We start from the raw sequence: 13,370 nt of genomic DNA, 5'->3' as shown, positions 1-13,370 counted from the left end.
AAAAGTTTAACTTTAAATACCTTATTTTGTAAAAAAACATACCACATACCTCTATTTGCAAACTTTTAAACCACGGACCTCTATTTGCAAATAAGATAAACCATAAACATTTTTTTCGTATTTTTCCCTATATATTATTTATAATTCATTATTATTTATTATATTTATAATTATAATTATTTATATATAAAATTTATCATTTTAGTTCACTAGTTGAATTAATTTCAATAAAAAAAACACATTTTTATGTCTTAAGCAAGTTGGATAATTGAGAAATATATAATCCTATGATGTATTAAACCATAAAAAAATCTTTAAAAAAATAAAAAATAAAAAATAAAGACAAATAGGAGTGAATTAGCATACTATGAACACTCACCAAATACTAGTTGCTTTTCTTCTCGCACCAGTATCCAGTCCACCGTCTCTTCTCCATTTACACAAATATCATAAATCTTTGAAACAGGCTTCTAAACCCTAGATCTCCCTCTTATTTGTCCATCTTCTACATTGCTTTTTCTTGCATTTCTCACTGCTACGCCTCTTCTAACCTCATCATTGCTAAGCCTGCATTTCCAGTAGCCATGGCGGCTCGATCTCTGTTCATTTTAGTAATGGCGAGCCTTTTCTTCGATAAGAGCCTGCAAATAACATTCTCGTCCAGGCTGATTCACCGATTCTCTGACGAAGTGAAAGCGATTAGGGTTTCGAGGAATGAGAACGTGACCGGCACTTGGCCGGAGAAAAAGAGCGTGGAATATTACCGGATTCTTGCAAGCAGTGACGTCCAGAGGCAGAAGATGAAGCTTGGACCTCAGTACCAGTTTCTCTTCCCTGCTCAAGGCAGCAAAACGATGTCGTTTGGCAATGACTTCGGATGGTACATCTTTAATTTTTGAACGCGTTTGGTTGGGTAGGATTTTACTTTGTTGACTAATTTGGTGAGTTATTGGTTTCTTCAACTGAAAGGAGATTCCGAATAGGAAGTGTTGATTTGCTAGTTCCTCTCTGTCGCCTTTTAATTATTTTAAATTAAGCTTTGTGATATCGACTTCGGTGACTATGTCAAGCCTTTTGCTGTCTCATTTTTCCTCTCAATTTGGATTCCAAATACAATTTTATATTGAATCTACAGAAGTTATTTAATGTATTTACAGATAAAGTTCGGGGGGAATTGAAATCACGCAAGTAATTGGCTCTATTTATATTTTATTTGTTGAATAAGGCAACCAACTACTATTTAGGTTAGTTTGTTACCTACATGGTTAGGGCTCTGCAAATTAGAGATCAGGATTTGTTACCATAGAAGTCCAAATTGATTTTAAATTACTAATAGAATTATATTCTCGCGGTTCCTCGTAAGTTGTTCTTCCTGATTCGGAATATGTTCATCATAGTGATTATACACATAGTAATATGCATTTCTGCCCCCTTCTGAGGTTTTGGTTCAGCTTATCTTAAAGAGTTACAACTCAAGCTTGATATTAATGGAAAACCAAGTATGAGTTGAATTTGTTCCAATAATTTAATCTATAGCTATAGGGTTGATATTAACGTTTCATCTTTCTTTTTCAAGTTGGATGTCCAACAATTGCTATCAAGTTTTGAAGATTACCTGCATATATCCATGTGAACCTCAAATAAGCTTGTTTGCTGACATAATTAAGCGGAAGCCCTTATTTCTTGATTATGGGTTTTTTTGAAAAACCTAATAGCTTAGTGTAAATTAATACAAACAAACTCATAGAATCTCTTTGCTGAATGGTTTGCAATTACACCCATCCAAACTCTGTTGAGAATGCTTACAGATTCTGTTATTTTTTCTTTGATTGTTTCCTACTATGCCTTCTTAATCAGAAAAATAGGGTTACTTCGCTGTATCGTTAGAAATGATTTTATTTTCTAAATAGTTATGATTCTTTTTTATGATCTGTAATATCTTCTGAATTGTTTGCTGGTGCATTTGCTTCATCTTATAACTGAAGTCCATCCCAAAATTAGGGAATCAGAATACACCATCTTATAACTGATGTCCAACAATTGCTATCAAGTTTTGAAGATTACCTGCATATATCCATGTGAACCTCAAATAAGCTTGTTTGCTGACATAATTAAGCGGAAGCCCTTATTTCTTGATTATGGGTTTTTTTGAAAAACCTAATAGCTTAGTGTAAATTAATACAAACAAACTCATAGAATCTCTTTGCTGAATGGTTTGCAATTACACCCATCCAAACTCTGTTGAGAATGCTTACGGATTCTGTTATTTTTTCTTTGATTGTTTCCTACTATGCCTTCTTAATCAGAAAAATAGGGTTACTTCGCTGTATCGTTAGAAATGATTTTATTTTCTAAATAGTTATGATTCTTTTTTATGATCTGTAATATCTTCTGAATTGTTTGCTGGTGCATTTGCTTCATCTTATAACTGAAGTCCATCCCAAAATTAGGGAATCAGAATACACCATCTTATAACTGATGTCCAACAATTGCTATCAAGTTTTGAAGATTACCTGCATATATCCATGTGAACCTCAAATAAGCTTGTTTGCTGACATAATTAAGCGGAAGCCCTTATTTCTTGATTATGGGTTTTTTTGAAAAACCTAATAGCTTAGTGTAAATTAATACAAACAAACTCATAGAATCTCTTTGCTGAATGGTTTGCAATTACACCCATCCAAACTCTGTTGAGAATGCTTACGGATTCTGTTATTTTTTCTTTGATTGTTTCCTACTATGCCTTCTTAATCAGAAAAATAGGGTTACTTCGCTGTATCGTTAGAAATGATTTTATTTTCTAAACAGTTATGATTCTTTTTTATGATCTGTAATATCTTCTGAATTGTTTGCTGGTGCATTTGCTTCATCTTATAACTGAAGTCCATCCCAAAATTAGGGAATCAGAATACACCATCAAGGTATACTGTCATATAAATATTGTAAAAATTAGGGAATCAGAATACATCATCTTAAACTACATGACGTTCTATTATACTCTCATTTAGCGGTTTCGGATAAAGAAGTGCTTAATTGGACTGTGCAACTACAAGAAATAGTCATAAAAAAGTTTATGTTGCTTAGGGCTTAATTACATATTAATGAAACAATAACTTCATCAAATCTAATTATCTTCTTTCCTTAGGGAAATGTTTAAGTTAATGAAATAAGCAAACTTAATGGTTACTTTCTTGCTAGTAATATAAGAAAAAAGGCTGGAGTTTTGAATTAAATTTAAGCTTCCATAGACCATTAACCTAAAGTCATTAATAACCCTTAGGGCTTAATTACATATTAATGAAACAATAACTTCATCAAATCTAATTATCTTCTTTCCTTAGGGAAATGTTTAAGTTAATGAAATAAGCAAACTTAATGGTGACTTTCTTGCTAGTAATATAAGAAAAAAGGCTGGAGTTTTGAATTAAATTTAAGCTTCCATAGACCATTAACCTAAAGTCATTAATAACCCATGATTTTCTCGGTAAACACATCACTTCGTCTCCACTTCTATTGTTTTAAAATTGTATGTATCTTTAAAAGTTTGCAAGATTTTTTGAATCGCCAATTTGTTTTCAGTGGTATATTGGTTATGTGCTCTGTGATCCTTTGACATTTCCATTTTCTATTTTTTTTAGGCTGCACTACACATGGATTGATATAGGGACACCTCATGTTTCATTTCTTGTTGCACTGGATGCTGGAAGTGATCTACTTTGGGTGCCTTGTGATTGCGTGCAATGTGCGCCCCTGTCTGCGAACTACTATAACAGTCTGGTTAGGCCAACCTTCTATTATCATAATATATATTTCTTATTACAGTGCACCATGACTCCTCCATTTCAGTGTTCTTACTTGTGTGTTTCTTGTTGCACACCTTAATAGAAAAGTTTTTCATCTGTCTTGATTGTCCTTGAAGTTTATTTTTAGTTTCTTTTCCATTTTAATTATGGATTCCCCATCTTTTTTTTGGTTGTAATCTTCCATAATTGAGTTAAGGCAGCTTTGGTAATATCTTCTTAATGATTAAAAACGATTCCCCCATCTTGTTTTGTTTATGTTATAATCCGTAATCATATGAAAAACTCTTGAACAATGGGGCAACTTGTATATCTACCTTTTTGTCTGAGTATGACGGTTACCATTAGCGATTGTTTTGTGAAGGGCCTGAAGGCTTATGTCTCTGCTCTGTCATTATGCTACTACATTTACCATGTCATTAGATGTGTTTCTCCAAACTAGTTCAACCATTTTTGCTTTTGTTTTCATTTCTTTCTGTTTATCTTTTATTACCTGCTTGTGATTAATGTGTCTTTCTCTAAAGGTGATTCCTTTTTAGGCTTATTGACTGCTTCTCATGAAAGCCCATTATGGGATTTCTTTTTTCAAAATTGTTCTCTCTTCACTTAGGTACTTGTGAGAAATTTATTGTTATCTATGAAATCTGAATTTTATGCGATGAATATGTATTTCAACCAGTGATCTTTTTCAATCAAACGAGAAATGTATTGTATATTGATTGGTTTTGCCCGTAAGGTGTTTAACGGGGGACCACTTTTTTTCCTTTTCTTATCTTTTGTGTGTGAGTGAATGTGTGAAACATGTGAGGTATTTAGCGATATATGGAACAACTTTCTGCTACATATGTGCGATTTATTTCTTTGGGTTTCCATCTTACTATAACCTTCAATTTAATTTCAACAATTAGATGCAGTCATTCATTATTAGAGGTCCATCACATAACAGTTTCTGGTGAATAAAAATTATTGACACGGGTTGATCCCCTTCAAAGTTTGCCTGTCATCCACAATCTTGATTGAGTGCAACAGAGATTTTTGAGCTCAAATATGATCTATGGATCCGACAAAATGAATGCTTAATCACACATGATAATGAAAGAACAAATCTTCTATATGTTTTGTGCTTTTAGTTCTAAAAGCATGTTATTACTTGAAATGGATATTCTACAGTACCATTTTCTGTTTTTATTTAAGTTGTCAGTTTCTAATCTGCATCAACTTGTATACCAGTTTTTGGCCTTGGGTAATCTAGAGAGACCAATTCAATCTTGTGGCTCATTTAACGAGCAGTGACTTAATCTTTCCTTGTTTGTGTCAAGAAGTTATAAATTGAAGTTGCAAATTCTTCTGCTAAGATATGGTAACAGTTTTAGCACTTATTTCGAATAATTGATTGGCAGGTGCTCCCATATTTGGAGCATTTATTATGCAGGATAGAGATCTAAATGAATATAATCCATCTCATTCAAGTTCCAGCAAGCATCTATCTTGCAGCCATCAGTTATGTGACCTGCGTCAAAACTGCAAAAACTCCAATCAGTCATGCCCTTATGCTGTTGATTACGATACAGAAAATACATCAACTTCTGGATTGCTGGTTGAGGACATATTACATCTTGCCTCAGATGGTGCTGATGCATTAAGTACTACTGTGCAGGCTCCAGTTATTATAGGGTATAGTTCATTTCTGATTTCCTGTTTACTTTCTTAAACTTTATGTGTTCATATTTGCAGAATTTGTGGTAATTGCAGTTTAAGGTTATTATGGACCATAATTTTCTTTCTCAGCTATATGTTAGCTTTATTTATTGATTCATTGTTTTAATTTCTCATGTAGATGTGGTATGAAGCAAACTGGTGGTTACTTGGATGGAGTAGCACCTGATGGTCTGATGGGTCTAGGACTGATGGAAATTTCAGTTCCAAGTTTTCTAGCTAAAATGGGATTAATCCGGAACTCTTTCTCAATGTGTTTTGATGAGGATGATTCCGGAAGAATACTTTTTGGTGATCAGGGACCAGCTACCCAGCAATCTACTTCATTTCTGACTTTGAATGGGAAATAGTACGTGTATCTCCATATATATATCCTGCCTTTCCATCTTTAGCCCTTTTACCTTCGCACATATTCTAAACCCCTCTTGTGTATGATTTCATTCAGTTCAACCTACATTGTGGGAGTGGATGGTTGTTGTGTTGGCAGTTCTTGTCTTAAGCAGACAAGCTTTAAGGCACTAGTTGATACTGGCACATCATTTACATTTCTTCCAGATGAGATTTATGAAAGAATTAGTGAGGAGGTACTTATTAACATTGTTGTCTATAGTAAGCAATTACCAAATTGTCTAATAAATTGCTTTAATTGATAGTTTGACCAACAAGTAAATGCTACGATCTCCAGCTTTGAAGGTTATCCTTGGAAGTATTGCTACAAATCCAGGTGAATTTGCATGAAACATAGCTTTTATAGCTTCTCATTTCGTTTGTATTTCCATACATTTGCAAGCATGCATGATATGGGCTGCTGATATTGCTATGTAACTTAACAGCCCAAGAGACTTTCCCAAGGTTCCATCTTTAAAGCTCATTTTCCCGCTAAACAACAGCTTTGTGATCCATAATCCGGTTTTTCTGATCTATGGCATTCAGGTGAGACATAATGGAATTGACTATTTGTTTATTTCCCCCTTATTTAAGACAATTTACCGAGTGTCGAGAATATAGAGGGCTAGACTGGTTGTTTTAACTTTAGATAATGCAAGCCAAGAAGCTACGTCAAAGTGGCAGTAAAAGCATAATGGATGTAATTTTCCATGTAAGAGTTCTTAATGTTCATGAGAACATTGGGATATAAATAGTACAGCAAATTTGTGGTCAACTTTGAGAAAAATTATCTATTGCATCCAAATTTTGGGCTATTACACTTAATATTTGAAGAAATGAGCCTCCATTAGTTTTCTTGTGATTCTCTCATTGTTTCTGCAACACGCCCTTCCAGCTGTGTGATTGCACATCTCGCAGCAGACGAGATTGTAATTTTGCAGCGTGGATTTGAAGTACTGTTGCTTAAATAAAGTGCTTGTTAGAAATTTCAAGTGTTAAGTAATTTTGTTTATGAACTGTCTGCTTTAGAATACATGAATATTACTCTGCCTCCTAATCGGTGAAATCTAAACGTGCTGATATTGTTGATACAGGGAATTAGTGGATTTTGTTTAGCCATTCAGCCAACTGATGCAGATATTGGAACTATTGGACGTAAGTGTGCTATCTGTTTTTCTAAGAGATTTTTTTCCTTAATTTTTCTATTCCTTTTTCCTCCTCCCTTTCAAGATTCTCTTTGTACTTAAAGATATTGTTCTGCAGAGAATTTCATAACGGGATATCAAGTGGTATTTGATAGGGAAAATATGAAGTTGGGCTGGTCACGCTCTAATTGTAAGTTTCTCTAGTTTCTGCTACCCTTATTATTTAGGGTGCAATAGATTAATGCTTTCATTGTGCGTGGAGTTACTATTTGTACTAATTTCTATTCTAGATCAGTTAAAAAAATGTATTCATGGAACCTACATATTTAGAGCATTCTCTGCTCTACTTCAACTTATGAACTGAGCCCATTCTTTGCAACATATCTTTTTCAACTTAGAATTTCGGAAGTAGCCATGAATTTTTGGGGTATTCTAGGCAATCGGTAAAACCAAAACTTCACTTGTATTTAGTCTTGATTGTCAATTCAACCCATCTGCATTTGCAGGTGAGGATAGAAGTGAAGGTAGCAGACTGCCACTTACTTCTCCAAATGGCACACCACGTAACCCATTACCAGCCAATGCGCAGCAAAGTGCTCCTGGAGGACATGCAGTCTCACCTGCTGTTGCTGTAAGAGCGCCATCTAAACCGTCCGCTGCCTCACACAGACTAACACATTCCCAATTTTGTTTGTTTAAGTTATTATTTCTACTTAATCTGCTTGTTTTGGTTTTGTGAGTAAATATAGCCAGCTTTCAAGAGATAAAGTTCCTTTCGTTATATAGTCCTATGTGTAAATTAAGTTCACCCTTTTTTGTGTGTATAAAATCTATCTGTATATCTGTCCTGCCATCCAATGCCACCTTTTTTTATGGTTGGGTTGATTGGGACTTTGTAGGGCATAAATTAATGTTATATTTGATTAATATATTGGTTTTCTGACTTGTTCTGAATTGTGCGAAAAGGGAAGATAGAAGATCTATGTGCATAAGGTATAAAAAAGTAAACCTGTCGCTTTGGTTATAACAAGATTCCATGAGATATTAAAATAAGCAAAGATGCTAATTAAGAGTCGGAGAATCAATTCCTCTCGACTTGCAGGAGAAGAAAGCTGAAGACTTTTTCTACAGCTGGAAGAAACCCTTAAATTTCCTGTTTAACTGTATATGCTTTGCATAAGATGTTCTCACGAAGCTATCTCTTCTCCATGAAAAACTAATTAACTTTAACTACAAGACAATCAAACTCAAAATGTTTGCATTTTATTTATAAGCCATGCATGAGGAATCAAACATGAAACATGACAGGAATGGAAGGAACATCAGATATTGTGTTCTTCGACATGGAAACGACAGTACCAAACAAAACCGGGCAACGATTCTGGGTATTAGAATTTGGTGCAATTGTGGTGTGTCCTAGAAAATTAGTGGAGCTAGAGAGTTTTAGTACCTTGATTAGACCTACCGACTTATCTTGTGTTGCATTGAGGTCTAGTCGATCCCATGGTATAACTCGTGAAGTTGTTGCTAACGCACCTACTTTTGAACAAGTTTCAGATAAAATTTATAGCATCTTAAATGGAAGAATATGGGCGGGACATAACATTCGTAGATTTGATTGCGTCCGAATTAAGGAATCATTTGCAGAAATTGGTAAGACTGCTCCCCAGCCTGTGGGTATGATAGATTCTTTAGGTGTTTTGTCTCAGAAATTTGGGAAAAGAGCTGGTAATCTCAAGGTATGGATTTATTCATCATATATGTTCTAGGGTATCCATTTCTTGCTTGCTATTATATGTAACATTGATTTGTTATTTTGTAGATGGCAAGTTTGGCTTCTTATTTTGGTCTTGGGCAGCAAAGGCATAGGTATATTATATTTATGCAACTGCTAATCAGTTTCTCTAATCATATTAATAACCCTCCAACCTTTTCGGGTTCATTATCAAATTGTCTCAACACAACACAACACAACACAATTAATCTAGAAATGATGTGTTATTTAATGAGACATGTATATATAATATTAGAAGAAACAGTTAATAATTAGATGTGAAATGCATGAAATGAAGCAGGAGTCTTGATGATGTACGAATGAATTTGGAGGTCCTGAAGCACTGTGCCACAGTTCTATTTTTGGTAAGCTTATTAAACATATATTATATACGCAATTTATGTACGAAAAAAAGAAATGAAAGATGAATTGGGTGGGGGTGCAGGAATCAAACCTTTCGAGTGAATTGATGAATGGAAAATGGGCAAATAGATCAAGTATTATGACACGCAGTAGGAGTAATAGGGAAGAAAGAAGCCGCAAATCTCCTACCACAAGACCAGTTCCTTATCCAAGAACAACAACAACAAGTTTAGGAAAGGTCACCGAAGGAGTCAAAAACTTGATGTGCAAAGCACAACAAGCCAAATCAATTAACCACATATTCAAACACTCCCATTATTTGCTTAGATGATCATTTATTCATTGTATTTTTCAATTTAATTTAATTTTCCATTTTCAGAAATAAAGAATGTTGTTATCTTTATTCCATACTCATATTAGATATTTGTACAAAATTCATCAAACAAAGGTCCATGCTTTTAACTCAATTCCATGTTTTCCTAATTAGTCATAAATTTAGTAAAAGAATTGAAAAGATATGGAACCTCACAATGTTTTTCTTAAAAGAGCGTTTGCTCTGCATTAATTAATCATCAAACCAACTATATATCAATATATGCCTACTTATTATTTGATACATTGTAACACTTACATTTAATTAGAAAAAAACATGATTATATAATACCATCTCTAACCATCTACTTTACTTTTCCTATTTAAATTCTATTCTTTCGTACTCTATTTTCAATTTCACGGTTACTATACACACCATTAATTTATATTTTTTTATTAGTAAAAAAAGTATCTAAAGTAATTTTTCTCATATTTTTATAACTTAATTTTTTTTAGTTCATTAGCAATAATTTATTAAAAGTTAATAATTCAATTTATTATTTAACAAAGTTTCCAAATTATAAATATTTCACACTATTTATTTATTTCATTTTTTTATATGAAACAACATATAAATTATTATAACATATTAAATAATTACAATTAAATATTTTAATCTAATGTTACATAAACAACTTAATATTTTCCTGTTTGTTTTTAATTTTTTTAATTCTGTAATGCTTGAACTATAATTCAATATATCATCGACTCCTAGATGACGATAACCAGCGGTGACTCTCTTCGCGACTTCCTAGCTCTGCCGCGTCGCCGCCCTCTTGTACGCCATGTCTATCGTCACCTCCGCGCCGGTTGGCTCGGATCCCTCGTCGATCTCCCACCTATTCGACCGCCGTTCCTTCTCCAAATTTGTTAGCCCGGCTGTCGTCGCTCCATCGCATCCGGCACCGCCCCCTTTTTTCGCATATGTTGTTCAAAATGGGTCACCCCCACTGCTATTCAGGCGTCGTCCCAGCCTTTGATTTCTGAAGAAGGAGGGTTCAGAGCTGTCAAAATTCGCAAGCAATATACGAGGAGCGTGTGAAATTGTTCCAACATTCAGTAATTGGGAGAATTTCGCTAAACAAATGAGAGAGTCCCTGGAAGCACGCTGAATTGAAGCAACGTCTGAGCCACGTATGGAAACGCTCTATGGATTGGCAACAAATATCCCTGGGCAAGGGTTTTTGTCAAATTATTATGCCTAATGAGAATGCATTGCAAACTATTTGGGGAATGGGTGCCATTTTCCTCAAGTCGGGAATCATTCGGTTCTCGCTATGGACCTCGGGGTTCAATCCTGATATGCATAAGTCCACATCTGCACAGGTATGGGTAAGATTCTATAACTTGCCTTGGGAATTTTGGGATGCTCGGATTATTGCTAGTATTGCTCGAGTGATTGGGGTCCCGATTCCCTTTCATCATAACACTGTCAATGGAGAATTTGGGCACTATGCTAGGGTGCTGATTGATGTTTCTCTTCCTCCAGCTCAACTGCTTTGCCATAAGCTTAAAACTCTGAAGCCTAAATTGCGTGCCTGGAACAGAGAGGTGTTTGGAAGGGTGGAATTAAATATTGCTGCTGTACAGTCAAGGCTTACAGATATTCAAAGAGACATTTCGGGACAGGGATTGAATGAGAATAGTCAGACTCTTGAGATGGAAGCTCAGCGCAAGCTTGATCTTCATCTTCATCGGTAGGAACTACTTCATCGTGATAAAAGCAGATAAAAATGGCTTGAGGCAGGGGATCAGAATTCAAATTTCTTTCACTGTTCTGCTAAAGGTAGGAAAATCCAATCATCAATGGATTCTCTTATCATTAACAGAGTTTTGGTCGAAGATGAGAATATCAGGAAAGGGTCAGGGGGCGTTCCAACCTAATGTAAAACAGGATAAGGTTCAGAAGGCTCCAATAACAATAGCACAAGCTCGGGTGGAAGTTAAGGAGGGCGAAATAGCAACTCCCCTGCAACTTGTCTTGAACCTACGGCTAACAAAGAAAACATGGGCCATGAGGAAGAAAATAAATGCTGGGGGGATTGTAATGAGGAAGAATCGGGTTCTGAAGGTTCTCGGGTGCCCGTCTCGCTAGTGATTGATTTTAATTGCATCCCTGAGGTGAATACCGAATGGATAACTACTAGGAAGAAAGCTAAGTCCAAGGCAAAACATGTTAGTGCAGACTCCCGTTCTAAGGAGCGAGGCAGATCCAACTCCGCCTAAATGATTGTTCTGTATTGGAACTTCATGGGAATAAATAACCTTGGTACACAGGGGGTACTAAAACTCATTTGTAATGTCAATCATCCGGACCTGGTATGTATTTCTGGACCTATGGTAGCTTTGGATAGGATTCACTCTTCTTTCTGGAGTTCTGTTGGCTTGCAGTTTGTTGCTAAAAATCCTTGTAATTCTCTTTGGCTTTTTTGTAAAATTGGTACTCTTCATCTCTGCTCTCCTATTCTTTTTCATTATCAACACATCTCGATCAATTATGGTTCTACCATGGTTTACACTCAACTCTCTTTCGTCTATATCAGTAATTTTTTTGGCAGACGACGTATGCTTAGGAATTCAATCAGTGCTATTGCTGACAGCGAAATAAAGTTGGTTATTAGGGATTTCAATGCGGTAATTGGAGCTCACAAAAAGACGGGTTGTAGTCCTTCTGCCATTAGCTGCAGGGAGTTCCGCGGTTTTATTAATAGCAACGGAGAAATTGATAGTTCTGGTACGCAATTCACATGGTCTAATGGTCGTATTGGCCCTGAACATGTTGAATGTAAACTTGACATGGCTCTTGTGTCTGATGATTTTGTTGACTCTTGGGATTCAATCAGTTGTTCGGTTCTTCCCCGTTATCAGTCCGATCACAGTCCGTTACTTTTAGTGTGAAAAAATGGTTTGGCTCGGCAGGCCCGTTTCTACTTTCTCTCTATGTGGACTACTCATGACTCTCTAAGGGGGTTGTTTTCTGAACATTGGAGTAACAACCATGTTTCTCTTCCTCTGGCTCAACTGCTTTGCCATAAGCCTAAATTGCGTGACTGGAACAGAGAGGTGTTTGGAAGGGTTTACATATTGTTGCTGCACAGTTAAGGCTTACATATATTCAAAGAGACATTTTGGTACATGGATTGAATGAGAATAGTCGGACTCTTGAGATGGAAGCTCAGTGCGAGCTTGATCTTCATCTTCATCGGCAGGAACTGCTTCTCCGTGATAAAAGCAGAGAAAAATGGCTTGAGGCAGGGGATCAGAATTAAAACTTCTTTCACCATTCTGCTAAAGGTAGGAAAATCCAATCATGAATGGATTCTCTTATCATTAATGCAGTTTTGGTTGAAGACGAGAATATTAGGAAAGGGTCAGGGGGCGTTCCAACCTAATGTAAAACAGGATAAGGTTCAGAAGGCTCCAATAACAATAGCACAGGCTCGGGTGGAAGTTGAGGAGGGCGAAATAGCAGCTCCCCTACAACTTGTCTTGCACCATTCGGCTAACAAAGAAAACATGGGCCATGAGGAAGAAAATAAATGCTGGGGGGATTGTAATGAGGAAGAATCGGGTTCTGAAGGTTCTCTGGTGCCCGTCTCGCTAGTGATTGATTTTAATTACATCCCTAAGGTGAATACCAAATGGATAACTACTAGGAAGAAAGCTAAGTCCAAGGCAAAACATGTTAGTGCAGACTCCCGTTCTAAGGAGCGGGGCAGGTCCAACTCCGCCTAAATGATTGTTCTGTATTGGAACTGCATGGGAATAAATAACCCTGGTACGTAGAGGGCACTGAAACTCATTTGTAATGTC

The 13,370-nt window shown here is 35.8% G+C and overlaps 2 protein-coding genes across 3 annotated transcripts; both read left to right on the top strand.

Annotated features, from left to right (window-relative positions):
* Positions 1-373: 373 nt before the first annotated feature.
* Positions 374-7,995, top strand: LOC136229498 (aspartic proteinase-like protein 1). Its single transcript, XM_066018334.1, has 10 exons — positions 374-880; positions 3,639-3,777; positions 5,233-5,474; positions 5,638-5,865; positions 5,962-6,100; positions 6,170-6,240; positions 6,350-6,449; positions 6,998-7,058; positions 7,167-7,238; positions 7,555-7,995. The coding sequence occupies exons 1-10, from the start codon at positions 585-587 to the stop codon at positions 7,785-7,787; spliced, it is 1,581 nt and encodes a 526-aa protein (XP_065874406.1). The 5' UTR covers positions 374-584; the 3' UTR covers positions 7,788-7,995.
* A 151-nt stretch (positions 7,996-8,146) lies between these two features.
* On the top strand, positions 8,147-9,646 carry LOC136229499 (protein NEN4). Of its 2 annotated transcripts, none has more exons than XM_066018336.1 (4): positions 8,147-8,787; positions 8,871-8,917; positions 9,124-9,187; positions 9,268-9,646. In XM_066018336.1, exons 1-4 carry the CDS (start codon positions 8,350-8,352, stop codon positions 9,514-9,516), a joined length of 798 nt encoding a protein of 265 aa, XP_065874408.1. In that variant the 5' UTR covers positions 8,147-8,349; the 3' UTR covers positions 9,517-9,646. The 2 variants fall into 2 exon arrangements, with proteins under 2 accessions (XP_065874408.1, XP_065874407.1); XM_066018335.1 differs by having other exon boundaries at positions 9,121-9,187.
* Positions 9,647-13,370: the final 3,724 nt, after the last annotated feature.

This window comes from Euphorbia lathyris, chromosome 5, assembly GCF_963576675.1.
Source record: "Euphorbia lathyris chromosome 5, ddEupLath1.1, whole genome shotgun sequence".
NCBI lineage: Eukaryota > Viridiplantae > Streptophyta > Magnoliopsida > Malpighiales > Euphorbiaceae > Euphorbia > Euphorbia lathyris.
Note: the sequence above shows the minus strand (reverse complement) of the source record. Positions and strands in the feature narration are given on the sequence as shown.